General features: G+C 41.6%; 3 protein-coding genes and 1 long non-coding RNA gene across 7 annotated transcripts; 2 read left to right on the top strand and 2 right to left on the bottom strand.

Annotated features, from left to right (window-relative positions):
- The first annotated feature begins 547 nt into the window (after nucleotides 1-547).
- Nucleotides 548-6290, top strand: LOC129588447 (uncharacterized). 3 transcript variants are annotated; one of them, XR_008690478.1, is made up of 7 exons: nucleotides 548-1998; nucleotides 2098-2475; nucleotides 2658-2819; nucleotides 2884-3190; nucleotides 3591-4775; nucleotides 4904-5041; nucleotides 5213-5350. XR_008690478.1 is itself a non-coding variant. In XM_055482648.1 (7 exons), exons 1-7 carry the CDS (start codon nucleotides 1030-1032, stop codon nucleotides 6172-6174), a joined length of 3282 nt encoding a protein of 1093 aa, XP_055338623.1. In that variant the 5' UTR covers nucleotides 549-1029; the 3' UTR covers nucleotides 6175-6290. The 3 variants fall into 3 exon arrangements, 1 of the variants encoding a protein (XP_055338623.1); XR_008690479.1 differs by having other exon boundaries at nucleotides 4904-5064; nucleotides 5213-5347; XM_055482648.1 differs by lacking the exon at nucleotides 4904-5041 and adding an exon at nucleotides 6162-6290 and having other exon boundaries at nucleotides 549-1998; nucleotides 5213-5480.
- LOC129588448 (insulin-like growth factor-binding protein complex acid labile subunit) lies at nucleotides 6220-9971 on the top strand. Its single transcript, XM_055482649.1, has 3 exons — nucleotides 6220-7380; nucleotides 7955-8923; nucleotides 9379-9971. Exons 1-3 carry the CDS (start codon nucleotides 6220-6222, stop codon nucleotides 9850-9852), a joined length of 2604 nt encoding a protein of 867 aa, XP_055338624.1. The 3' UTR covers nucleotides 9853-9971.
- Nucleotides 9972-13259: 3288 nt separating this feature from the next.
- LOC129588361 (cerebellar degeneration-related protein 2-like) lies at nucleotides 13260-19535 on the bottom strand. 2 transcript variants are annotated; one of them, XM_055482547.1, is made up of 6 exons: nucleotides 19338-19535; nucleotides 19100-19246; nucleotides 17728-18182; nucleotides 16525-16637; nucleotides 15525-15673; nucleotides 13260-14389 (listed from the first exon to the last, which is right to left on the bottom strand). In XM_055482547.1, the coding sequence occupies exons 3-6, from the start codon at nucleotides 17933-17935 to the stop codon at nucleotides 13489-13491; spliced, it is 1371 nt and encodes a 456-aa protein (XP_055338522.1). In that variant the 5' UTR covers nucleotides 17936-18182; nucleotides 19100-19246; nucleotides 19338-19535; the 3' UTR covers nucleotides 13260-13488. The 2 variants fall into 2 exon arrangements, with proteins under 2 accessions (XP_055338522.1, XP_055338521.1); XM_055482546.1 differs by lacking the exons at nucleotides 19100-19246; nucleotides 19338-19535 and having other exon boundaries at nucleotides 17535-17888.
- Nucleotides 19536-19554: 19 nt separating this feature from the next.
- Nucleotides 19555-23004, bottom strand: LOC129588363 (uncharacterized). Its single transcript, XR_008690469.1, has 3 exons — nucleotides 22768-23004; nucleotides 20023-20144; nucleotides 19555-19608 (listed from the first exon to the last, which is right to left on the bottom strand). It is a non-coding gene; the product is annotated as an uncharacterized LOC129588363 (long non-coding RNA).
- Between the last annotated feature and the right edge of the window lie 515 nt (nucleotides 23005-23519).

Raw genomic sequence — 23519 nt, 5'->3', positions numbered from 1 at the left:
TTTGCACATTCTTACTACTGCAAATGGACGCAGCGATGGGCACTCTTCATGGACGAAGAAGAAGAAAGTCGAAACTACGAGTACCATGTCAAATTGCATAGGAAAGGTGAAAAACAAATAAGGGCAAAGCGTTTTTCATGAACGAAGATCTAGTAGGCCCGAAGTAATTATATGACAAGTTTATTATTTACTATTTTAGATGTATTATTTCAAAATTTGCATACGAGTATCGTACAAACAGTGCTTGGTGTTGTTAATGTATGATACAGCTTCAGCTGATGCTTACTATTAGCAGTGATAGCACAAACGACAAAATTTTGGTTTTCCAAGCCGCGTTTCCGCCATCCGTCATTCGTAGTAGCCTGGTAGATATTTATTTATTATCATTAATTTTCCTGGCCTAATTGAAATGTTATGTGTACTTAAGTACTAGCAAATTTTTATGCATAACCGTTGTATTTATTGTATGACTAGGTAGTCGTAAGTCGTAACAATGATTTTTTTTTATTTTCATCTGCTGACAGTTCTTATTTTTATCCTTATTTCTTTCCCACTACACTTGGCGAAGGTCTGCTAATGGGATTTTTCTACTTACCTTACCAGTTAAGTTGAATTAAGGACAGAGAGAACGCGTATATAATAGGAGTACGTAATTTGCAAATCGACTGTATTTGTGTTGTACATCGGTCCTCTTTGCAGGCAGTTGACTTTTGTGTCTGCCTGTTAAACAAGTCAGAAGATAAAGATCTCTTTGCGGCACAGTCCTGACAGTCAGCACGACAGGGTGCAAGTGATTATCAGAGCCATCAAGGGCTACTGTGTTTGCTTTCGTGTTGTCGCGCTTGTAATCCTGCATGCCGCCGTTTCTGTCTGATGGTTACGGACAGGACAACTGCATTTGCATATAATTATTTCCGCGCTGGAGCAGTGTAGCTGTGCTACGTAAATTATGAGTATCTTGTTTTTATGCGATCCACATGCTGCAATATTTTGACACAAAGTTAGTACACATCTCCAACGGATACCATCATGGCGAGCCAGGAATTCAACGCTAACTGCACGCGCTGCCAGCACAACAAACTGCCGTGCTACATCCACCTGTTGGAGGCTGCCGTCGATCCAGGCGATCCCGACGAGCGGATTGTGATCCTCAACACTGCAGCCACTGCGGGTAATGTGTCGGCCTACATGGAGATTACGCGGCCGGAATACTGGGAGAGCGCGTTTAATTCCCCCGCAATCCGACGGACCATTCAGCGCAAACGCTGCGACTTCATGAAGGAAAAACGTGAAGGCTGGGAGAACCCCATGGCATTACCAGTTGCGTCTGATCAACCGGAACACTCGCGGTCGGATCACGTTTTCGGCAGTGATCCACTGGAATTTGCAGCCAGTATGTTTCGGCATGCAGCCATGCAGAAAAAAGAGATGAAGGAGCAGATTAAAAATCTGCATTATCAGCAGCTGAATGGGCATGATGACGTAATTGTCTTGAATGGAGATGCAGAAATGGACAACGGTGCTGTGCACGCAAATGGACACGGCACTACAGGTAATTGCGTGGAGCAGCACAGTATCGCATCGACGATGGAATTGAATTCTAAGCTGCGTCATGATCTCACGTCTGCTCAAAGTGAAATAAGCGAATTGAAGGAATCCTTGGCTGCAGCTGAAAAGAAGGTCGAGCCTCTCAATCAACAAATTCAGGAACTGCAGCAAGCAAATCTGCAGTTGGAACAGCAGCATAATGATCTGAAAGAACAAATGGACGAGCGGAACGTTGCCCGGTACACCGCCGAAAACGATGCACTGAAGCGTCAGCTGGCAGAGGCCGATACTAAGCTGAAAAATGAAACGGACAAAATGCGGGAGATGTATTCGACACAAATCAGGGAACTTAATAGACATATTAATACGAAAACTTCCGAGATTGCGAGCCTTGAAAGTACAGTGAAAAGGAGAGATGCGAAAATACTCGAGTTGGACACACGCACATCGGTAAGCTGCGGACAATTTTCGCTGCTGTGTTCGGTTTTTTTCAGTTTTTCCTTTGATTTTCACAATTTTGGTATTGGTGTATTGACGTACGTTTTTTAGAGAGCCTTGCGAGAAAAGAAAAATTCTGTGCGTAATTTGTCCGAAAAGACCGCCGAAGTAACGCGACTCACCGAGGAAATGGGTCGTCTACAGGATGGTCTGATACAGAAGAACGAAGAAATACTCGGCCTTCAAGCTCTGACCCAACAGCAGCACCCCGAACTGGATGCGCCTAATGCGGAATCCCATGATGCACGGAAGCGACAAATGGCGGACGCAAATGCTAAGCTGAAAATGCTACGGGAAACATATGCCAAGCAACTCAAGGATAGGATTGATGATCTGAGGAAGTTAATTGCTATGAAAAACTCTGATATGGCGAGCCTTCAAAGTCTCATTCAAGAGAAAAATGCGGAAATTGCTGATCTACGCTCTGCGGTAAGTTATGAAAAAATTACCCGTGAACATTTTTATAGGATTTCAACTACGAAGCACATGACCTCAGGTACATACGTGTATATGCGTATATGCGATAAGGAGTGCGGGATTGTGTAAAGAGTAGTGTAATTCGTCTTTCTCATTAGCAATTCATCTCTCTTTAATCTGTTTTTCATTTTAAGTTGCTGCCTGATGCCGAAAAGGTAGGAATACAAGAAGGTTTGAATGCGCAACTACTAGCTAGGACGACCGAACTGAGCAAGGAGCTGGAAATTAATGTGGGCCTGAAGAAACATGTTCACGCAATCGAGGGGAAATACAAGGCTGAAGTTAAGAAGCTTGAGGTAAAATACCGGTTCTAAGATAATAGTCACCGATTTTCTCTGTTAATTCTAAATAACTTCCTAGGCCACCTCGCGCGAGCAGGACCGGCTAACGGCAGAAATAACCAAGCTAAAGAAGGAACTACTCCAGAAGAATGCGGGACAAGAGGAACGCATTGTGCTTCCAGGTGGACCGGATGTCCAGAACGCTGCATCAGAACCGGCACCGGTACCGGCTGTGTTAACATCCAACAGTGTTCCCTGTAGCAGTGCTTCGGCAAGCCATGTCCCTCCAGCCGTGAACGATAATTTCGTTCCAGCAGAAGCAGTTTCTCCGTCCAAAGCCAGCGCTCTGGAACGGCTGGGTGAAGTCTTTGGAACAACGCAAACTGGTAGTTACGATCTCCTACAACGATATTTCCTATAATTAATTGCATCAATAATAATGCATCTAGGTATAAAAAAAATTATAATAATCATAATAAAGCAACTACAAAATTGCCTTAGTAATAACTAATAACACTTCTGAATTTATACTACCTAACTTTGTTTTTTTTTACATTTTAACTTTCAAGTAGTGTGCCAGCGTTTGCAGTTATTTTTGTTAGTATGTACCGGCATAGAATAATTGTATTCTAACTAAACCTCAAAATGGTTTAGTTAGAATTCGTTTAGGTATAATGACGTTGTATTAATTAATGATACTCCTAAAGTATGTGGTATGTACTGTAAGTCTGTTAATACAACATCGTCGTAATAATGATGTTGTAGCGTCTTTGCTATCGTTTGTAGAAACGCCTCAACATTTCGCATTTGGATTTCAAGATCCGAATTCCAATAAATCTGTTAATCTCCAAAATCCCAGCCAGCCGTCAATCTCGCATCCCACATCCGGAATCTCTGCAACCCCGGGCCTCTGGCAAATCCGCCGTGACGGCAGCATCGCTTTTGATGCACCTCCATTTCCACGTTCCATAAACTTTACAGGATCTCCACTCCGTCCGACCATCAACAGTGATATCAACTCAACTCCGGGCACGTTTCGTGTGCCCCTATTCGGTGCTGCCAAAAGCGATACGGCGGTAGGATCCGCGATAGTAACACAACCATTTGCGCTCTCTACATCCGGAATTTCCGACCCGGCACCCGAAATTGTTAATGTTATCACCGTAGACGCAGAAAGCCCACCGAAACCGTTTTTTATGAACACGAATTTCAGTGGTGTGACGTTACCGAGGCAGGAGCATGCCGATAGTGGCAGAAAGCGAGATGCGCCGGTGGAATCAAAGCCGGCGAAAAAGCGCTGTCGTAAGGAAACGGATTCGCCGGTTGAGGTGCCGCTGCCCTGGCCTTCCACTGCCACTCCAGAGCGTGCGGACTCTGTGGTTGCGGCTTCTTTTGGCGTTTCTGCATCTTCATCCGCTTCGGAAGAGATTACTGACGTTGTTCTGAATTTTGATACCATTGCCGATCCCGTTCCGGCAACAGCCGACGTTGCGGCTTCGAGTGGCGAAATACCTCTACAAACCTTATCGAAAGAAATTACTGGTGATTCCCTTTCTTCCGCGAATAACGTATCTGCTCACACACCGGAATTAGCGGCTATTGCGTCTGCACCGGAAGCGCCACATTCAGCCGCTGTGGAAAACGTTTCTGTTGGTACAGTGTCCGTTGATAAGCCAATTACTGCCCAGCAGATATTGAGCAACGATGTCCCGATGGTGAATAACAACGACAGTCGAGAAAACGCGACAGAATCTGCAGTGCCTGAAAACCGGAACGACGTGACGGTGTCCGCAGTTTGCAGTGACGACAACGTTATCAGCCCTACCAGTCTAAACCCGTGTGAAACAGTTGTGGTGAAGAGCGAGATAGCAGCACAACCGGAAACATCTCGTGGCATTTTCTCCGATATACAGATGACTCGCTTTGGCGCCAGTATTCCCGAACAAGCTACTCCTCCAGCACAGAGCCCACGTAGGTTAATCGAGATTCACAAACTACTACTAGTTTATTTTACAGTATTTAAAATTTAAGTTACCTATCATACGCACCCGTCTCGTACACTAACATTATTACTGGTAATATAATCTGGTTTTCAACAGCGAACAATGTCGATGCAGTACTGATTGTTTACTTGATATTCCCCTGGACTTGAGAATACTGCGATAGCGAATTCCCCTATTGTTTACTTGAGATAGCGAATTCCCCTGGACGCATAGCGCGAGGATTTCACGGAGCGGGTTAGAGGATTTCACTGTCTTTGGTGATCCAGTAGATACAGTAATGATTATGCAAAAAATTTTCAAATGGATAAAGTAACTTGGAGAATTAAAGTATCCATTCCACGGGCTTTTTTACCCGTACGCTATTCGTCAGAGTTACTTATAAAAGATATTTTGTACCTGTCGTAGAAGGCGCACCGCGATTTCAATTGGTCAATCAAATTCCGTCTCCCACTCCCCGGCCTGCAACACCGCGTAATCCCTTCGAAGCTACGGGCCCGCGTCCACCGCGAGCATCTCCTGGACTCTTAGGCTGTCGCCCTCGACCACCTGGTAATCCGCTTGAGCATGACTGGAATGACACTTACGGTATGAGTCCAGTATACTCTCCTCGTTATCCTTCGCCACCGCGTTATCCTTATCCCGGCCGCGCTGGTCGCGGACCTCGACCTCGTCGGTAAAGGTTAGAAGCATTATAATCTGCTTCATACGGCAGTTTCTTGCATGCTTTTGTTTAGAGATCATTAGGGAACAACCGATTTCATTTTTATTGTCTTTCGTATGCCTATTTTATCCGGTAATTTTTTACTTTGTTTTTAATTTTGCTCACGATTAGTAAAGCATGGTTTTTATTAATCGGTAATTACTTGAAAATGCAGTAGCCATAATTTGCTATGTGTTGTTGTGTTCGTTGTTTAATTATACCTATATGTCTTCAAATCATGAAAGTACGATTAAATACTTTTGTTGGTTTTATGGCTTACAAATTATTGGTATGTGTCATAGCAGCTGTAATTGACCGAGCACTTTTGTGTTTTTATTATTCCGTATTCACGTTTGGAAATTATATGCTGTATGCTTTCGCCTTTCCGGCATCGGCAGCACCTACAAATGTATTGTACAAGTATAGAATTTAGAGATACGGTACATGCATACATAGTGCAACACCGGTAAATGTATTACAATTTACTGCATGAGTAATTTTACGCTCGAACACGCAACAACTGCCAGCCAACCTTCGCATGCTTATACTCTTCGCAGCGGCAATTTTTTTCTTAAAGAACAAGTACCCTACCGTTGAGAAGCAGTGTGAGTATAATGTTGCCGTATGCTGGTTATTAAACCAGCTTCTGTTTAGCACACTCGCCTAGTCATTCAACTCCGCCGAGACAAAACGACCTTCGCATTGACCAAAAATGGCAATTCACTTGATAGCCATATTATTACTATTTTCCATTGTGCAATCTTCATCCGCACAATGTCCACCGAAGTGTGTTTGCTCAAAATTGTCCAGTGACGATGCTCCAGAAAAACTGCAAGTTGTCTGTGATGGAATTTCATTGGCGGAAATATCAGAAAAGTTGACCAGTGCGGATCCGGTGGATTTAATTGTCAAGAACGGTCAATTTGATGAATTACCCAATGCCGCGTTAAAGAAGATTAATCTTGGCAAATTGACCTTATTACAAAATGGCATTGAAAGGATCGCGAACGGAGTGTTTAAGGATCTATCGAAAAACTTCCGCGAACTGCTTATACGCGATGCGGCACTGCAGGTTATTGAAAACTCAGCATTTAATGATCTCCAGTTTATTCAGAATATTTCCATTCAAGATGCTCATTCGCTGGAAAAACTGCCCAAACTACAAAATCTACCGGAATTGCGATTTCTGGGAATTAATAATAATTCTGTTCACTTTTTGGAATCGGGATTCCTGTCGAATTTACCAAAACTCAAAGAGATTAGTTTGAGAAAAAATCGGATAGAAATTTTTGACATGCAGGCTTTTGCGAAAATTCCTGCGGTTACTTCGTTGGATCTAAGCGGAAATTTACTGAAAGACATTTCGTTTCTTCCGTTGGTTCTGCGGAGTTTACCATCTTTAAACTTTTTGCTTTTAGCGCAAAATAAAATTCAAACGATTCCCGTTAATTTCTTAGACGGTTTATCATCTTTATTATTAATCGATTTGCGCCGGAATGAAATTGCTAAACTTCCGGAGCGTTTGATTAGTTCAGATAGCGGCAATTCGGTGCTACGGGAATTGTATCTCGGACAAAATTTTATCAACGAAATCCCGGCTGATTTTTTTGATAATCTGACGGGACTGAAGACGCTGAGTTTTGCCAATAATTCGCTGAGTTTAATCGGGCAACAGTTTGCGCCTTTAAAAGATTTGCTGTATTTGCGCTTGGAAGGTAACCGGCTCCAGCGAATCAGCAACGACGCCTTTGCCACACTGGCTCGTTTGCAAGTTTTGTCATTGGAAAACAACCATTTGACACTGTTGGAAAATGGCGTTATTACGGATAAACTGGAATTGCAAACTCTGGATTTAAGCCGAAATTATCTTCAGGTACAACAATATTAATTGATTTTTAATTTAATAAATTATGCCGGAAAAGTCCACAATCTGGATCAGTAAAAAATTTATTACATATCGTTTAGCATTACATTTTTATTACTTCAAGTATCTACAGTACATATATCTTCAAGTTCTATTTTATATATCTGTGTTCTACGATATATGCGGTTATACACCATATTTTAATAATTTTTATTTCGTTAAGTACTTTAAAGTGGTGTGTAAGTATTTATATTTTTTAGCACTGGCCATGTACGCAGTTAGGAGTAGAAAGTTCTGTGATACATATATGTGCAACAAAGGTTTTAGTGTGCTTTTTTTACGTTACATAATTACGAGATCACAATAAAAACACGTCTACAAATAGCAAGTTTTAATACACAACCCATCGAAGCGTAAAACGCATTAACCGATATGGACATATCAAGCTGCGCAGCGGTAACATGAAATCTTCGACATGTGCTTTTTTGTATGGTTTATTACCAGCGTAACTCAACCATTACGGCATCTAAACATACGGAAACTGCATTTACTCTACTATAACCCCCGTTAATGAATTGTGTAGGAATTTCGTGGCACGGAACTGAAGAACCTTCCAAAACTGCAGAATCTCTTCCTATCGAGCAACAAACTGCGTAACCTTTATGCCGGCTTCGAGACCCTGCCCGATCTGCGCCGTCTCGACCTGAGCAGTAACCAAATCAGCAACATCGACGACAACACCTTCGCTAATCTGCGCAACTTAGAAACCCTTCAACTGGAAAATAATTTATTCATGAAGGTGCCGATGAACGCCTTAACGGCATTACCGGCGCTAGAACGTCTGACATTAGGCGGTAATCGTATACACTTCCTCGCGGCCTTCAAACCGATCGGCCGGCTCAAGTACCTATCGCTGGATAAGAACATCCTGCAGAACATCGACACGGACGTCTTTTCGCAATTATCCGAACTCCGCCAATTATTTTTAAATGACAACCAGATCAGCGTCTTACAGCCGGGCGCTTTTGGTAACCTTTACACATTATACATTCTGGATGTTAGTCGGAATTTCATCCGCACCGTACCGGAAAATGTCTTCCATAATTTATTAGCTTTGGAGACACTGGATTTATCGGCGAATGAAATTGAGCGGCTCGGTACCGGTTTGTTAGGGAATTTGCCGTCGTTACGCAGCGCCGATTTCAGTCAGAACCGCATCGTATTATTAGAGGACAATGCCTTCACGAAAACGCCCAATCTCATGCAATTAAATATTAGCCGCAATCAGTTGAACGTCGTGCCGGGGATTATTGGGAAGCTGGGGAAATTGCGGCGATTGGATTTGGGTTACAATCAGATTCGTCGTGTGGAGGATCAGAGTTTTGACGGGTTGTCGCAACTGGAGATATTTTTTCTGCAGAAAAATCCGCTGTGCTATATTAGCGGAGCGGCATTCCGGAAGCTGGACAAACTGACCAGCTTGGATCTCTCGTCGACGGATCTGCGCTATGTACCGCAGACGGCGTTCAAACCGAACCAAGATTATTCACAGGTGCGGTACTTAAACGGCTGTGAGTTATGTAAGTAGACTAAAAACGCCGTGAGCAATGCAGGTACGCTGCTAATTTGAACATTATTTTAATGAAGTATTTAACAACCTTACATAAGGTATAGTTAATCATTTCTTGTCGACAGACAAAGTTCACTTTTGTTTGCTTAAAGATTTGTGAATGCGGCATCAGTTTTCTTTTTACTGGCGCGCGAGTATAGTTAATTATGTGATTTGTGCATGATGTTAGCGTGCTAGGGTGAATAATTTGGATTTCAGCTAGTTTTGATTTACCTGTGTATTTTCCCAGTAATCACGTAGCGTGAGACAAAACTTCTTCATAGTTTTTTTTGTACTCAGGTGTTTCTATATAATTGTTAGTGTATATGCTCGTACTGTAATAGATAACGAGTAGCTGCAGATTTAGTTGAATGTGACATTGAGCATGACCTTTGCAGATCAACATGGACGGCTTAACAGTGGAATGCGACTGTAATATGAGGTGGTTACAAGCCATTAAACCGCTCGTCCGCTGTGGATACGTTGGTTCGGTGTCCGCGAATCGGATCTCGCAAATCAGCTTCGACACTCTTCCCTGTCCCAAAGGCGATCCCCTGCAGCATGCCAGCGAGGAATGCCAAATCCAGAATATAGCCACGCGTCCACCGCGTACCGGCATGCAGTCACCGTTGGACGCCGGCGCGGACTCATCCGCCGGGACGGAACGACCGGATGACAATAAAATCCTGATGAAAGGCTCGGCCACGCAGGCCTGGTTGACGGTTAACGAGCACAAGGAAAAAGCCGAGGAGCTGGCTGCCATTCAGGCGGCCAAACAGACAAGAAATCCTAATTCGGGAGTACTTTTAAGATCTGATGGTGGTTTGTTGGCGGCGCTGGCTGCACTCTTCTTTGCCCTAGTCGTATTGTGATACTAAAAAACATGACCGAGGTGTGATGGTGTTCGCCGTAGCAGTTTATTGCTGCTTTCTTTTATGTTTTAGCTATGGTATATAATTATTAATAAATCTTGCCAATGCACACTACAGAATATGCCATTCACGATCACGAATACCTTCGCAGCGGAAGTATTCTTCATGGGCGTTGTTGCCGCGCATGCAACATTTACTTTGCATGTCATATTAAGGCCGTAATTAGGTAAGTAGCTGATTGTGGGTAACAGTGTGAACACGGAATTATTTTCTGTAAATCAGTCTCGAAAAGCTAAACAATAAATGCTTTTTGCATTATTTTAAGCAGGTTAGTACGTGCCGTGCAGAATTGCACTACAGGTTTGGTATCTAATGTTAAATGGTCTGATAAAGGAAATTTTTGATAATTTTTTAAATTAATGTGTTACAGGCGTATTTTATTAGACTTCGACATTCTGCATTGTCTACAACGTACGTGCATTTTTGTACAAACAGTTTCAATACTTGTATAACAGAATCATACTTTTCTTATGGTTTGCAACCTTTATTTTTTTCTCATACAAACGCAAAATAATAGCTTCGTATGCTTTTATTACAAGCAGCGCTAGCAACTACACAGTAGTCCCAGTACGTATACAGAGTCCAGATACATCACAAAACTTGTTCACGCTCTTGCGGACTGAGGTTATTACTGGCGATCCTTGTATTTCTTCACATCTTTCTCGCTGATACCAAGCTCCTTCGCAATTTCCTTGGTGGACTTTCCGCTGTTGATGAGAGATTTAACCTTCTCCTCCAGCTTATCTTCATTCTGCAAATATCAGTCACGCTGTTTTGCATTCTTAAATAATTATATCATGCAGATATCAATGCGGAAAATGAAAAACTGCTTCGCCGCCGTGGTAAGACTAGCGAATGCCTGTAAATAATTTACCAAGTTACGAAGCAATATAACAAAATTCATCCAAGAAAGATATTATGTGCTAAACAACATTACCATAAATATGTGCTGCAAAGTTTTATTGAGACTACTCTTTATTAATAATACGCTGGTAATTATCGATTTTCTAATTTTACGTATATTCTTAAACTCTGTTAGGATAGAACAATGTAACAACAAAAATGTTACTTACGCTTGTGCCGCGGCCTTTGTTGGAGGATCCTTTGGCGGCATCCACTTGCAGGAACTACACAGAAAAAAAGCAAACGGTAAAGGTCGTCGTTATCATAGGCGACAATCACAGCTGACCACAACTGCATCTCCATTCCAATGCCAGAATAATAGTTTTAATACACGTGGTTAATACTATCCAAAGTTAATATTTTATACAAAAAAGGGGCTTACCACAGCGGACAGGACCACCAGCAAAAGCAAGCACCAACGCATCAGATTCATGGTTGAAGAAGTTTGTCGGAATGTAAAATAAATCACAAAGTCACAACACGTATGGCCTGTATCAAAATCTGAGAATCTGTAAGATTCGACTGAGACGCTGGTAAAAGTTAAAACTGCAAGATGCAATTACCTCCGCGTCGTTTTTATATCACAACCTAAAAGTTTACTCCAACTTCTGCTTTCTGCTGTGTCATGGTGCACGATAACTCCCGGGTATTTCTTAGAAATACGAGTATCTACACAAATAGACAGTGCAACCTCCATTTGTGAACACCTGTGATATCCGTCAGCTGTATTTTACGCACTCTATTATGCATTTCGGTACATGGACCGGACCAAGAGATCGGCTTAACTGGTAAGCTGTACTTGCAAAGCATCCGGGAAACACAAGCCTTAATGGCACGGTGTCCGCGTGGGGCATGTGTAATAGATTTTTCGCCGTTAGTATTTCTGTTTTGAAAAGAATACGGTATTAACATCACAGCCGATAAAAAGTCGATAAATTACTTAACCTTTGAGCAACGAGTGGAGATAGGTAACAGAATTAAATTTTACACATTGAGAATACATTTAAAATCGCTAGTATTATTCATGAACTTAGGACGTATTAACTTAAATATTATTGTCCTGATTGTTGTAGACATTTAGCTGATAAACAAACAAACAAACATACTTAATGCATTAATTTGCAGACGTTTTGCATTTGAAAACCCGTCAAAGTGTACAATACTGTAATAACTGTACATACGTGTTGGAAAGTGATGTTGCACGGAATATAATTTTTTGAGCTTTTGCACTTATACTAACCCAGTAAGTTTTTAGACCAGTTACAGTAAAGTGCTGCTTCTTATGGTATAGCGTTTTCGGTCTTGTTGATTGTGACTGCTGTAAATTGTAATTAATGCGCTAGGCCCATTTTGCAGCTGTAGCCTGTAGAAGTATATTTAAGGGCAAACCGTTTACCATGATCACCCCTGAACCACGCACAAGACAGTGTGTACCAAGGCTGTTCGAGGTTGGCAGGTTTCCCTATATTTGTTGTGGGAGTAATTTTTTTGACCCAGCGACTGTCGCACTTGCCATACTTAAAAATTAATAAAAAAATATTTGTTTCAGCTTCGGACAAACAATTACACGAGCACGGTTCAGTTTGTTATGTTGTTTTGTTGGCTCCAACAGCCACGGGCGGGTTTGCCGGTCAAAAACATATTTGTAACACAGTCGGTATACGATAAGTAGTTGACTTAGTCATCTTTATGAATTAAATGATGTATTGCAGTTCTACAATAAATTGCCAATTTTGCACGTGCGCCGTGACATTCATCAACATTCTCTTATTCACCTGCACGTTAAAAAAGCGGTTACTTGAAAAACAGGAGTTGTAACAAACCTCAAACACTGTTTCGCCGGGGTCGAGTCGCGCGTAACGCAAAATTACGGCAGTTTGCCAAATTATGGGAATTTGGCATATACGGTACGATTAACTTTTGACATAAATTATACAAAAAAATTTTATTAGTTAGATTTAGTGAAATATATAACTAAGTACTCGTACTAAAATTATTCAGTTTAAATGTTGACCAAGAATTCCAAATGGAGAAAATGATTGCTGTAGGTATTTCACCGTATTTGTAAACTTCCAATTCTAATTAGCAATTTTTGTTTTTTCAATATTAACGTTCAGCATATCGCGGTGAGCCACTGAGCATGTGCGCCTACCGGCGTTAATATATAAATTTCAAATACTATAGTAAAGTTTGGCACAGTTTTGCGCGATAATCAGAATTTAACAAAGTTAATATAGATATAGCTAGGCTCTGAGGTGTATTGTAAAGGTACTACAAGATGCAGAAAAAGCATGCTGTAAGACTTATACTGACATATTAAAGTAGCAAAAAAAAAAATGCATGTACATACGCGAAAAATTAATACACAAAGAAGCTAGAAGCAACAAGTTGTTTCCGCGAACGAATGTTCCACGTAAAATAAGTATATATTATGTAAAGCCAAAACATTTTATTTATAGTACGAAATAATATAATGTTACCAGGTAACTGGTTGCATCTGAACTGTTTATAAAAACATATCATAGTGATAAATCTTTTCAATTCTTTTCATAGAAAAACGGAAGCCACTGTGTCAATAAATCACACCACCAGTTGGTTAAAAGATGTCTCTGCACTCAAACTTCAAAGATAAACCATAAAAACCCAAATTTAAATAAACGGCTACGGTGGTATTTAAAACTGGTTGTAGTAATACACAACGTGTTTCTTCGGTTTCTGACTGCGCTTGGCTTGGGCCGCTCGCGCCAGATCCTCCTCCTGCGATTTTTTAATAATATCGAAGATCTCCTTAAAGAGTTTCTTATACTCGGGCGGTCCGCGTTGAAATCTTCCCTGTGTGGGATCAGACAGATAGTCGATAATCAAACCGGTGTCCGTCTGCGTAGTCTTGCTTTTTAAATGGTGGTCTTTATCGTCCTGAGATTCCTTCTCGTGATCCAGCTCCTCCTGTTCCCGGCGGAAATCATCCAGAAAACGGTCCCGCAGTGAATCCGCAATCTCATCCAAAATAGACACCTGCGGGGCCGGCGCACTGCAGGATGACAAACTGGAAAAGTCCTCGCTGATGTCGGTATCGTCATGGTTCCCAGCGGCCACGCCCTGCCGGTCATTACCGCGCTGTTCGTTAAAGGCGGCAATCTCGTCGGCGTATTTGTTAGTCAGGTGTTCCAACTTTTCCCGCCAACTGGCCGCTTCTTTTGTTACATGGTCTAGCTGTTGCCACAGGGAGGTGTTGTCGGCGACAACGTGTACGACCTGATCCTGAAGGAGCTCCCGCTGTTTGCGCTCGTCGGTAACCTGGCGCTGGAGGACTTTGATTTTCTCCTTAAGAATGTGCATCTCCGGGCCAAGTTCACTGTCGTCGTCGTCGCTGTCGTTGGGGTGGGATTTGGAAGCGGTTTTCAGGGCCTCACCATGGGATATACTGCGGGTCATCCCGCCGCTGCCGGTTGTAGCCGTATGGGAGGATGTGTTGCTGGCGAATTTGTCTTCCCAGTTCTTCCGCTTCATTTCGGTTATCTGGGTCTGCAGTTCTTCGCAACGGGACTGGAGGACTTCAACGGTATCTTGCAGTCTAAATAACAGAATAATGTGTCTATTTCTCTACGGTTGCAATTGCATTTCTTTGCGGTGCGTTGCAGAAACGGTAATACTGCTATTAACTCTTAAATCCAAGGTCTACACTTTATGGAAATTTGAAAGTACGTAATTTTTTGGTTACGAATTTATGATGGCAAGCAAAATTGTCAGTAAACGTGATCAGGACCATTGGACTATTAGTACTGTCACTGCACATGCAGCCAGTCACACTGCTGTAGTAATCGCTTTGCTACTCGCTTGTTAGGCTTGTATTATTAATAAAATAAAGCAACCTTTTCGATACTTATTGACGCAAACTTTTACGTAAATTAAATAAAATTCACTCCTTCTAAAAAAATACAAATACAACGTGAAACACAATGCTTGTTGTTGCATATGTCACATTGATATAGTTATATAATATGTCAGTGATTAAGTTTTTGTTAAATTTTTATAGAACAGGTTGAGCAGTTATTTTAAGAAACCTTGCATAGAGCAAAAAATATAGATGATAATTATGTAAGCGTAAGTGAAAGTTGTCCAGTGGAACACTTTGAACTTGCTGGCATAGTTCGTAGACTGAAAAAGCAAAACGGGTGACACCAACAATTAAAATACGCCAGAAATGATTATAAGTACCGCATACGTATGGTACTGACAGGTTCCCACGATTCCGTACCGTACTCATAACGCGTAGCGGAAACTGCGCTGGTCAGTGCAACGAAACACATATCTGTATAAATCTGAATTTGAACACTGCTTGATATACATATAATAAAAGGCACGCTCCGCTACGCATTTGGTTGTCAAAAAAAGTGGCCTAATTATGGCGTTTATTGTGTAATATGCAGCATGTGTTCAGTGTTACTATACCTATATGATTTTTTGGCCAGCCATAAATGCACAGCCAGACAGTGGTTTTTGTACGATTTTCTTCTGCCGCGAACATTAAGGTAACGTCAGTAGCCCTCATAAAAATACTCGTTACATTACTGTTACTATTTTTGTAAAAAATAATGGGCGCTGGCAAAATACTACCCGTATACTAGCGCATTTCCCTGCACAGTGCATCTGTCTACACCGGCACAAGACTGCTATCGTTCAAAATTTCAAATAATCTGTTAGCAAACCTGGTGATGCGCATGTAATCCAAATTCCGCAGTTCCTGCAGATTGCCTTCGCTGCGTTTGAGCTCCTGCAGCTGACTTTCCAGCATCTCACAGGCGGCCAACCGTGTGCTGCTCTCATCGCGGAGAAGATGCACTTGCTTTGTTAAAAACTACAAACATCAACAAACAGAACGCTTCTCAGTAGAATTATTCAAAGGCAGCACAATTTTCCAAATAAGGTCACGTATAAGTCCAATACGAATAAAGAACTGAATACCAGGGAAGCGTCAGTAATATCGCGCTAAACAATTATACGAATACTATTAACTCCCGCCCATGGTCATAACAGGACCGAAAATAATCAAGTACAGTATCGGCAGATAAACTGCTACTAAAAGATTAACGCAACCCACGTGAGCCTTCGGTCTGTCTACATTAACATTGTCTACAAACACTGCATTGTTCAAGCCCAGTTGTAGCGGAGGATAATACGAGTATAACGCGATAACCGGTATTGTAACGAAATCCGTAGTGTAATAAATTAAAGGCATAATTTTCTTTGATTTGAAATTCTTACTTTCACTGCACCAAAATTGTAAGCAAACTGCATTAAAACAATTTTAGTTATGTACTGTTGCACAATTGTAGAGAAAACAAAATTTTTGACAGTATATTTGGTTTGATTTTTATCGACCGATCCGCAATGGTGATTACAGAGAATTCTGTCTTCGAATTCCAATTTAAATCTTCCCCTCCGGGCACATTCCCAGTGTTCAAACACAAACATTAAGCTGTACGGCTTTCCGCCGGTCTTAGTGGTGATAGTGAAAGATTTGATCCATAAAATGTTAATACATAATTAATTTCTTCTCTTATCGATCAACCCACTTTCGCTCAAATTCGCATAACTAAAATAGTATACTGGTGTATATGTAGCTATGTACTGTATATTCACAGCATATTATTATCAATAGAATAGCAAGGAAGTTTAAACAGTTGCCGCAGTTCTCAGCGCACTTACATCGATCTCTAGAGCCTGATCATCCGCTAAATCCTGATATGTGGTGAGATCGGTTTCCAGCTCTTTGTTGCGCTGCAATAGTGTTTTGCCCAGCTCGGCGGCCAATTGTAGATCTACAATTACAAATACACACCGGCATCATTGACAAAGTCAACAATACATAACAATTACGACGGATAAGATATGCGGATATATTACAATTGACGGCAGACACCTTTTATACCAATAAATGGAGAAGGTGGTACAACATTTATCCAAATATGAATGCATGTTTTAATGGCTATGCTTGGTGGCTTGACGTATCTACAGGAACTGGCCATTCGAAGGCAGAAACGCAGATCGCAACAATGAAACTCTGCACCAATATTAGTATTGAATAAATGGTGGCTGAGAAAATTTTAAAAAATTTATTTTAATTAGCACTTATTATGTAAAGTGCAAGCATCACAAGAGGCAGTCAGTTTTGGACAGAAAATAGGTACTTAACTGCTTTGATAACATTTCGGATATGCTTTACTTTTTATTCGAAAAAAACTTCATTTTGTTTAGTTCATAAAATCTGAATAAAAGCACTATTAAGGCATCAAATTACTGTACTCGCGCAGCGATTCGTAATTGTTTATGAAAACTGGAACATCTAGCGTGCGACGTCCACCACTTGCGTGTGTACACGCATTAAAACATCCATGTTATTCTTGTTTGGTAAATTAAATTAAATCTCAGTTGAAATCGATTTCGTTCAAGCACCATTAGCACGCACAAAAACTCCCGACCCGGGTCAAGAAAATTCTCCTGACACCGGCAGATTGCTATACAAGCGCGACTCTCCAATCGCCAATCCATTTACATCCCTTTGCATTCGCCCCACTTCACGGCATACAAAACAGCTGTAATAGTAATGACACTCCGGCGATTGATATGGTAATTAACAAGTTAACTTGCTCAACTGCGAAATTTTTATAAAAGAAAATTCTAAAAATTAAATAGCGTTACAAGCGTGTAAATCTTACTCGGTCCCGACGTATCGCGATACGTGCACTGATCATCCGACAGAATCCATTCGGTGTCATGATCATCATTAGCATCCTTGTCATCGCAATTATGCTTATGATCAGTAATAATCCCTTGTGCGGATAACGATGCACTGCGTGCGGAGGTGGATGTATAGCGGATATTACTAGCCGAATATTTTACACAACTCACCAATCTCATACGTCCATTCATGATGATGGAAAAGATGATGTGAGTTATTAAGATGACTGGACAACGACGCCGCCGACAACGTTGCCGGATCCGAACTGATTTCCTCTTCACCGTCCGATTGCAGGCTATTCATAGCCGTACCGGCGCCCGGTGTTCTGACGGTGGGCGATAACGATGATGCTGATTTGTTGGCGCAATTTTTCATCATGGTCAGAATATTGTGCTGTCCATGCAGCCGCAGCCAAACACTGGTTGCGCCAATCAGTTGGGTGATTGATAAAACAGTCAAAATTATGACGTACAGAAGGGCTTCTCTGTTGATAACTGGTTCTGTTTGTTGAACGTTGAACCGCTGTGTGTGGAGCTTGTATATTTGAGAAGCAAGGTTAATTTACGCCGGCGGGCGGATGGTGAAAGTGGATCCTTTGATTTGCGGTTTTACGGCGTAATGCCTGCTACAAAATAAACCAGCGGTACGTTTTATCAAAAGCCGAGGTGTTATCAAGTTTTGTGAAAACGATTGTATTTTATTTCCCCCCTGACACTCGCCTGATCACTTGTATTCATTCATATTCACTAGCCGGCAATTTATTCTTGTAAATTCACAACCGCAACCGGCAACTTCCGTACGCCATCGATAAAAAACACTTCGCACTTATTGCTTTATCAATTATGCATATACATAATTGCGACCGTATGCAATTTTGTTTATTGGCCTTATAATTATGTGCGAAACAATTATGTAACCGATCGTCAGAAAAACTCGGCATCGCCGATATGTTGCGGCGCGGTGTGTATGCATGCCCGTCTGTGGCGGAGACGGACAGAGTTATTCGCTGTACAGTCAAAAAATCAACACACTTGTACAATATGATGCCGGCTCGACCAGAATCACCGGATTCAGCGCGGTAATATGCATATGAGCTCCCAACAGAATCCTCACTTGATCTATTAACAGCTATCCTTCTTGTCAATCAAGACGCACTGCCAACTTGTTAGATTCGGCCGCAAAACTTTGACAAATCACCTGTATTACTCCGTAACGAGGTATATATGCATGTGAATTGTCTACTCCATCTTGCATTGTAATACCGCATAACAAAATGGATATCTTTGTGCTCGTGTGCGAGTTTATTCTAACAACGCCGATCAAAATTCAAAAAAGATGGTTATTAACCGATGTTACGAAATTTAGTTCAAACAGTGCGGTAAACACATAATAAACGAAAATGGTCACACTAAACTCCAAATAAGTTACATATATTTTTGCTCCTAACTTGAATTCCCTGGTACAGTATGGTACCATTTTGTTGTGACAAAAAATTACTTATAAGTATACAATTTTTCTTTTAAACGCTTACAGCAGTCTTACCGGATCACATCTGTGCGCACAGATGAGAGTGAGATGAATCAGATGATCCCCACTTCCACGATCGCAAGCATTATGTAATCACTAATAACAGGAAATGGCAGTTCGGCGTCCACGAGAGAGCTTCCAGACTGGCAAACCTTACGTGATCTGTAAATAAACCAAAAGATTTAACAACTGTAGATTCAAGCTTAGCAAAAATAGCACGATAGTGGCATACAATTGATGGTTATCTACTTACTGCAGGAGAAAATAAACACTGCGGTATCCTAACGTTTGGCAGCTTCGGGATGCCGATCAAGAGTAAGGAAATCCTGCTCCGCTGTTTATGGCATGGAATGGGATGAAGGGCTGAGCGCAGCAACATATGGGGAATACGGCAGTGATCCATTTGTTTAGATATCGCCGGGTTTGTCATTCCCTACCAGAAGCGGCAGAGCCGATCGATAGTGCAGGACGCAACACTTCCGGTTGGGCATACACATTCTCGTCTACCAAGCCGTCCATTCGTACTGTGTATGGGTGGACTCAGTTTTCAGTTGGCAGTGGAAAAAGTACTTACTAATTTGTTTTTATTGTACGAGTAATATAGTTCCGCAATTACAGTCTGTATACTACCATAAATAAATAATCAGCATATGCAATCACTACACATAGTGCCCACATTTTTAGCGCTTATGGTTAGCCATGTTTTTGAATGTTTTTAATCGTTGAATCGTGCTGAATGAAGCTTCCCTGAATATGACAGGAAAGTTGTCCCCTCATGGTCAGATTCATTTATGCCAGCTATTCTTCGCGTCTACAAACACCGGCTCTTCTTTCTCGGAAAGAAAATATATAGTGTTAATTAAAGCTTCTATCGACTATGATCCCACTACCTTACATGTATATTGTACACAATTTGTAAATCTGCAATTTCTGCTCACCGGTCAGTACGGCGTATGCAGTTCAGAACAGACAACCAAGGTACGTTAATTTCGACCCATCACGGTCAGCAGCCGGGGTTCGGTCCCCGCTTCCGATTCCACGGCTGTAAGAAATCCGACACCTGCAACATGCATGGGACTTACGGTGACTTGCACCATACTGGTGACTTACCATACGCGAGGTTCCCAGCGAATCGGTCCTTTTGCGGCAACTTACCCGTACACCGTCCCCAAAATACGGTTTTCCACCATATGCATTCAAAGATGTATTAAAAAATGATCTTACTACACTAAAAGTTATTTTCATCGCGCCAAACTTATCTCTGTTAAACAGCGTTTCCGTTTGCGACACCCACGACGAGAATTTATTTTTTCAACGCACTCAAATTTTTAATAAAAATTATATAGCGCCGCATTTCGATGGGGAGGCTTCGGTTATTACAACTAAGTATAAACTATAAACCTTAATTGAATTTTTCGCTAGGAAACTCTTGTTAACCGCGCAGGCGGCCTTTGTTGTACGAGGTTGCAGATGACATCAGTACGAGGCAAGCGACAACTCTTTCCCATCGCTTGAGTAAATTTTATCACTTTCCCTGCTGCATCTTACCCGTGTGCAGGCGCTCACGCGACACTTGATTTTTGCCGTCACGTCGGTTTGCAGCTACCGGGTGGCCCAACAAAATGGCGGTCTCGTTTATTATGGTGTACTGGCCCGCCCAACGTCCGATGGGCTTCGTTATAGTTTCATTCGAAAGAGCAATGTTCGTAGCATAGAATTATTTAATCATACTAACCGTACATAAAGTTTCAACTTTGTAATGGATTATTTTAATAAAATAGGTGGATTTTGACGGTGTCCCAGAGCCGAAAATTTGGATTTTCCCATTAGCGAATTAAAAATTGCTATTGTTCAGCTTAGTAGATTAAAATTGATCACTTTAGTGTTTCGAGTAGAGGGTTTGTTCCTTGTTTTTTTAACGTAAAGAGATACGGTATTCTGGTCACCGCGTTCGGTCCAGAAACTAGAGAGCTGGAACGCCGCAGATTAAATTTTCGTGAAATCCTCTAGCAGCTTTTTCGAAAATGAATTTCACCAACACAAAAAGAGAGTACCTAAATTAAACTTTGCCTTCTATAAAGGCAATACCTTAGCTACATTTAAAAACTAAATTGACACATTTTGTTGCAGCCTGTCAGGCAGTAAAAAAATTTTAATAAAATAAGTCGAAAATTGAACAAAAAAACGGCATTTTTTCAAAAAGTGAATCCAGTGCATTGCTTCCCCATTGAGTGCTCCATGGAAACCGTTTTTTTTATGTTGAAAGGAAACGGCCGTCGCTACATGAAACAATTGAAAAAACTGAAATAGTTTGTATAGATCATAAAGGAGACAAAAAAAGCTGGGTCACTTTACATTTCCGAACAACTTCAGTTGGCACAGCTTTTCACGAGCGTGTCATAACTTTTCGAAAAATTGTTTTTTGATTTCGGTAGCTAATAAAATTTGTAATTGAAAGAATCCAAAACGGTTATGGTACGACAAGCGGTTCAAAAACAGCGAAACAAAAACGGAGACCGCCATTTTTTGGGCCACCCGGTATAATTGATTGAGCAAACTGATAAAGAATACGCGTCCTCAATCACCTCTGGCTTTCTTATCTCCGGTCTGGTTTTGTTTTGACCAGGATTATGATTCATAACATTCCGAACCGATCTGTTTTTTAACTGGTCGAAGGAAAGATACGGCACGTTTTACAAATACCCGGGTGAACAGCTCCGTTTTGCAAATGCGCATCACGGCACCAGGCAGCAAGTCACGAAAACAATAGTCTTCTACGCACATACACTTTAATACATATATATAAGCGTCTAAATGAGCAATTAAAAATTAATCTATTATCAGACTATTAGGTAATTTATCTGCTTACGTTAATTACAATTACAGTTTGCACTGCGCTAATTAATTCATAAATGTACTGTGCCATGTCGGCTAACAGCGGTAAACTTTTCCAGTTTAATTCAGCGCCACAAAATGAACTGACACTTAATTAGCAACTGATCTGCTTAATTAGTTAATTGATCTGCTTAATTAATTAATTTTTGACTTGAAAAAGGCGAAGCTTTTTTTACGAAAAATATCCCAGCACATTCTTTAGAAGAGCGGTGCAAAACATTCTGATCCATCGCGCTAATTGTTCCCTCTTATACGTGCAATTAGCGACTTCTCTGTAAAAAATTTAAAGCAACACTTATTTTGTAAGGAGGTTTTATTATGAGGTTCTTTTAGTCAAAATTCTTGAAGTATTATTTCCTGCTATTTCTCATTCCTTATCCCTTCGCTGCTCTCCGAGTCTCGGGTGCCGCTCATGCAAATCGTCTTACGATAAATGCATTTTACCGGTAATGCGTGACTAGTAAGCGTAGCATTCAAACATCGCTCGCATAAGTCCATCGGTATGTGTTGTTATTGGTTATTGCTTATCTCTTTGGACTTCGAACCAAAAAAATTGTTAAAGCAATACCAGGCTGGGAATGATAAAGCTGGATATGCTTGAGGTCTGCTAATATAGAGAAGAGCACGGCAGGCGAGATTTTATCGCCGGCTCAGTAAGCGCTGATTACAATGGATACGATATCAGTATCACGTGAGCGCCTGCACACGGGTAAGATGCAGCAGGGAAAGTGATAAAATTTACTCAAGCGATGGGAAAGAGATGTCGCTTGCCTCGTACTCGTACTTACGATTAATACCCGTCTAGCTACGTCCACTTCGGAGTCAGGCGGTCTGGACACACGCGCTTCGGCCGTCTTCAATCGCGTCGGTAATCTCCGATCGACGATGAGTCGTTTCGCATCGGGCCGTAGCAATCAGACTTGGCACACCGGCGTCATCGGAACACCCTTGGCACACCGGCGTCATCGGAACACCAGTGCAAGTGCAGAAACCAGGTCGCTGCCGACGGCCACCAAGATCTGAGCTGTAAATTCTCAGTTGGAAGACAGTCCAAGACACGAATGCGCAAACGAAATTTTGAGCGGAACACTGGGTTCGTCAGGCGTTCCCGCGGTGACGGAACCCAGTGGCATGCATCACGAAAACGAAACACGCTTCGACGGGAACAGTACCTTTCCATGGACAAGTTCACAATTAATATTAAGAGGACTGTGTTTGGCATGGGACATAACCAGCGTCGATCGCTGTCGCGGCGTCGCCCGATCATCCTGAATGATACCAGTGTAAATGCCGGACCGGTAGCCAACCAGGTTGCCGAGAATGCTGTTTTTCTTAACCGAGATGTCGTTGTCTTGGAATTGTTATTAACTTATTGAGCATTTTTAAAAATTAATCACTCCAAATGCTAATATCATTAAAGATACAAAGGATATTACAGCATAGCGCGAATGTACGGGTAGCCACCCAGGGAGGCACCTGTGTCGCATGAAAAGCAAACGAACAGGCAGCCCTCACGTCCGCCGTCAGTGTGTTACTAATC

This window comes from Paramacrobiotus metropolitanus, unplaced genomic scaffold (genome assembly GCF_019649055.1).
Source record: "Paramacrobiotus metropolitanus isolate TYO unplaced genomic scaffold, Prichtersi_v1.0 Parri_scaffold0000029, whole genome shotgun sequence".
NCBI lineage: Eukaryota > Metazoa > Tardigrada > Eutardigrada > Parachela > Macrobiotidae > Paramacrobiotus > Paramacrobiotus metropolitanus.
The sequence above is the reverse complement of the archived record's forward strand: the minus strand, read 5'-3'. Positions and strand labels throughout refer to the sequence as shown.

What these genes read in the sequence shown, in the direction of transcription:
- LOC129588447 (XM_055482648.1), top strand. Translation starts at nt 1,030, where the DNA reads ATGGCGAGCCAGGAATTCAACGCTAACTGCACGCGCTGCCAGCACAAC. An exon ending in CTGAAGTTAAGAAGCTTGAG is followed by an intron (nt 2,820 to 2,883) that starts GTAAAATACCGG and finishes ATAACTTCCTAG; the next exon opens with GCCACCTCGCGCGAGCAGGA. An exon ending in TCCTCCAGCACAGAGCCCAC is followed by an intron (nt 4,776 to 5,212) that starts GTAGGTTAATCG and finishes TACCTGTCGTAG; the next exon opens with AAGGCGCACCGCGATTTCAA.
- LOC129588448 (XM_055482649.1), top strand. Translation starts at nt 6,220, where the DNA reads ATGGCAATTCACTTGATAGCCATATTATTACTATTTTCCATTGTGCAA. An exon ending in TAAGCCGAAATTATCTTCAG is followed by an intron (nt 7,381 to 7,954) that starts GTACAACAATAT and finishes TGAATTGTGTAG; the next exon opens with GAATTTCGTGGCACGGAACT. An exon ending in CGAACCAAGATTATTCACAG is followed by an intron (nt 8,924 to 9,378) that starts GTGCGGTACTTA and finishes TGACCTTTGCAG; the next exon opens with ATCAACATGGACGGCTTAAC.
- LOC129588361 (XM_055482546.1), bottom strand. Translation starts at nt 17,748, where the DNA reads ATGAATGGACGTATGAGATTGGTGAGTTGTGTAAAATATTCGGCTAGT. An exon ending in TCGCGATACGTCGGGACCGA is followed by an intron (nt 16,638 to 17,534) that starts GTAAGATTTACA and finishes TTGTAATTGTAG; the next exon opens with ATCTACAATTGGCCGCCGAG. An exon ending in GATTACATGCGCATCACCAG is followed by an intron (nt 14,390 to 15,524) that starts GTTTGCTAACAG and finishes TCTGTTATTTAG; the next exon opens with ACTGCAAGATACCGTTGAAG.